Source organism: Myotis lucifugus, unplaced genomic scaffold (genome assembly GCF_000147115.1).
Source record: "Myotis lucifugus unplaced genomic scaffold, Myoluc2.0 scaffold_51, whole genome shotgun sequence".
Classification (NCBI taxonomy): Eukaryota; Metazoa; Chordata; class Mammalia; order Chiroptera; family Vespertilionidae; genus Myotis; species Myotis lucifugus.
In genome coordinates this window covers 6,144-8,108 of record NW_005871099.1, presented here as the reverse complement: position 1 = coordinate 8,108, position 1,965 = coordinate 6,144, and the positions used below count along the sequence as shown (strand labels likewise).

Sequence of the window (1,965 nt, the reverse complement as noted above, 5' to 3'; positions counted from 1 at the left end):
TGCCTTCAAGCATTTTCTAGTACAGTTTATAGTGTGGAGAATTAGGTAGTCACTTTATTTCAAATGGGAAGGCATTTTCAAAAGGCAAAAAACTTTGACCATCAGTGGCAAATAGACAGGAGACAGTTTAGGTTCCAAACACAGATGAGTTTTGTGGTAATCAGAGCTACCCGACAATAGGGTCAGCACAGTTCCCCAACAAAGCAAGCTTGAAAAATCACTTATGGGGGGTGCGAGTGGGGCAGGGGACGACTGCAGAGAAAGCTGGGTGAAAGGAACTCAAGGATCCTTCCAATGCAAGAGCCACTGATTCTCTCCCATGTGACAGGCACATCTGTAAACGTAGATACTCAGAGGTTTTGTATATTGGTTAGATCAGCCTTATTTCTTGTTATTGCCCCCTTTGAGAGGAGGAAAGTTGAAGTATGATGGGAAAGAGAAAGTAAAGAGCCTAAGGAAAAAGGGAAAGGTAGAGAAAAATACCTAGAAAGAGACTGAGTCCATGAAACTTGGTCTCTAACTGGAAATTTTCTAAATTCATGAACAATTTTGAAGTTTTTTTTCCCTTAAAAATAAACTTTTAAAAAAGGTTGGCAGAGGAAGGAGAAGAATGGGGTTGGTGATGGAGGAGAGGAACAAAGAGAGACTTACAGAATGCGAGCCCCACTCCCCACTGTCCGTGAGCTTGACCCACTTGTCCGCCGTGGTGTCCATCTCCTGGCACTGATCGTTCTGAATCTGTGGAACAAACACAATGGTCCCAGTATATCTTCTTGAATAATGGCTTTAATTAAATGTGCTACTCAGCATAGGACAGGCTGCAATAACTTCTTTTAATACGTACATTCAACAATGCCCATGAGTCATTTTCAACAAGTCAACACATCAAGACCTCTGAAACCGAAGTGCCAACTGCTGCGCATGAGTGGTTGTAGACAAACCATTGTCATTATTTTAACAGAAAGGCTATCTCACTGAGAAGGAAGGAGGGGAGTGGAGAAGAGAAAGAAGGGAAGAGCAGTTCATACTGAAAATTTACATAAAGAGAAAAAGTAACTACAAAAATCTTGCCAAATTGTTTTAAAAGCTTGCATTCGCCATGCAGGCCCAATGGTATAAAAATAAAGTTTGCTTTTTAAATAATATTTGGGGCAGTAAAATCTTAAATTAATAAATAAATTAGGTCTGCTTTGTTTTCAGTTCCCCAGGACTTAATCCAAATGTAAAGGTTAAGTGGCCACAGTCAACGTCCCAAAATTTTTATTTGGGGGTAAATGTTAATCATTTGCCATACTGATTCAAAGGACTACACAATTAATATATTTAGCACCAAACACTTTGTGCTTTCCAGAAAATTCTTCCAAAATGCCTAGGGTTTAGGACACTACTTTTCCAGATCTATGAAGAAGACGGAAACATCAAAAGTTAGGCCATCGTTACAGTATTGCACAATAGTCATCAATAGAGTAGGGTTAAAGTAGGTTCTCGTCACTTATTCTACTTCCACCCAAATGGTTCTTTCTTTTCTAAATCATTTTTGCCACTTCATGCATCCTCTAGACCAGAATATGTTCTCCATCATGAAATTTCCTAAAGATTTACTAACTAGAAAAATAGGTCCTTTTGCCATCCAAATACCAGAGAATTTCCACTACTGAGGATATTGGCTTCAATTGAATTCAAGTATCCTATTTATATTACAAGCATAATGGCCATTTTAATGTAAGTGTTAAGCCATTCTAGAACAGATATGAACCCTGAATATACCTTTGGTGGTCAGTGTTTGGATAAGCTGACAGCTTTTTTTTCAGCCAAAATCAGACATCATGTGTCATCATAATATTCTTTCTACTGGCATTCTAGGCACCTGAGCTCTGTTATTCATTCTAAAAGTAACTAGCAACGTATAACCTCGGTCCAATCCATTATTCTTTTCTAGGTTCAGTCTCATCATTTAAAAGGGGG

General features: G+C 38.6%; 1 protein-coding gene across 1 annotated transcript in view; it reads right to left on the bottom strand.

Moving 5' to 3' along the window:
* The window catches only part of LOC102422167 (UPF0577 protein KIAA1324-like), a 49,296-nt gene that overhangs the window by 42,438 nt on the left and 4,893 nt on the right, over positions 1-1,965 (bottom strand). The window contains exon 3 of the mRNA XM_023753810.1: positions 652-738. Within this exon, the coding sequence (XP_023609578.1) occupies positions 652-738 (87 nt within the window). The remainder of the gene's footprint in view (positions 1-651; positions 739-1,965) is intronic.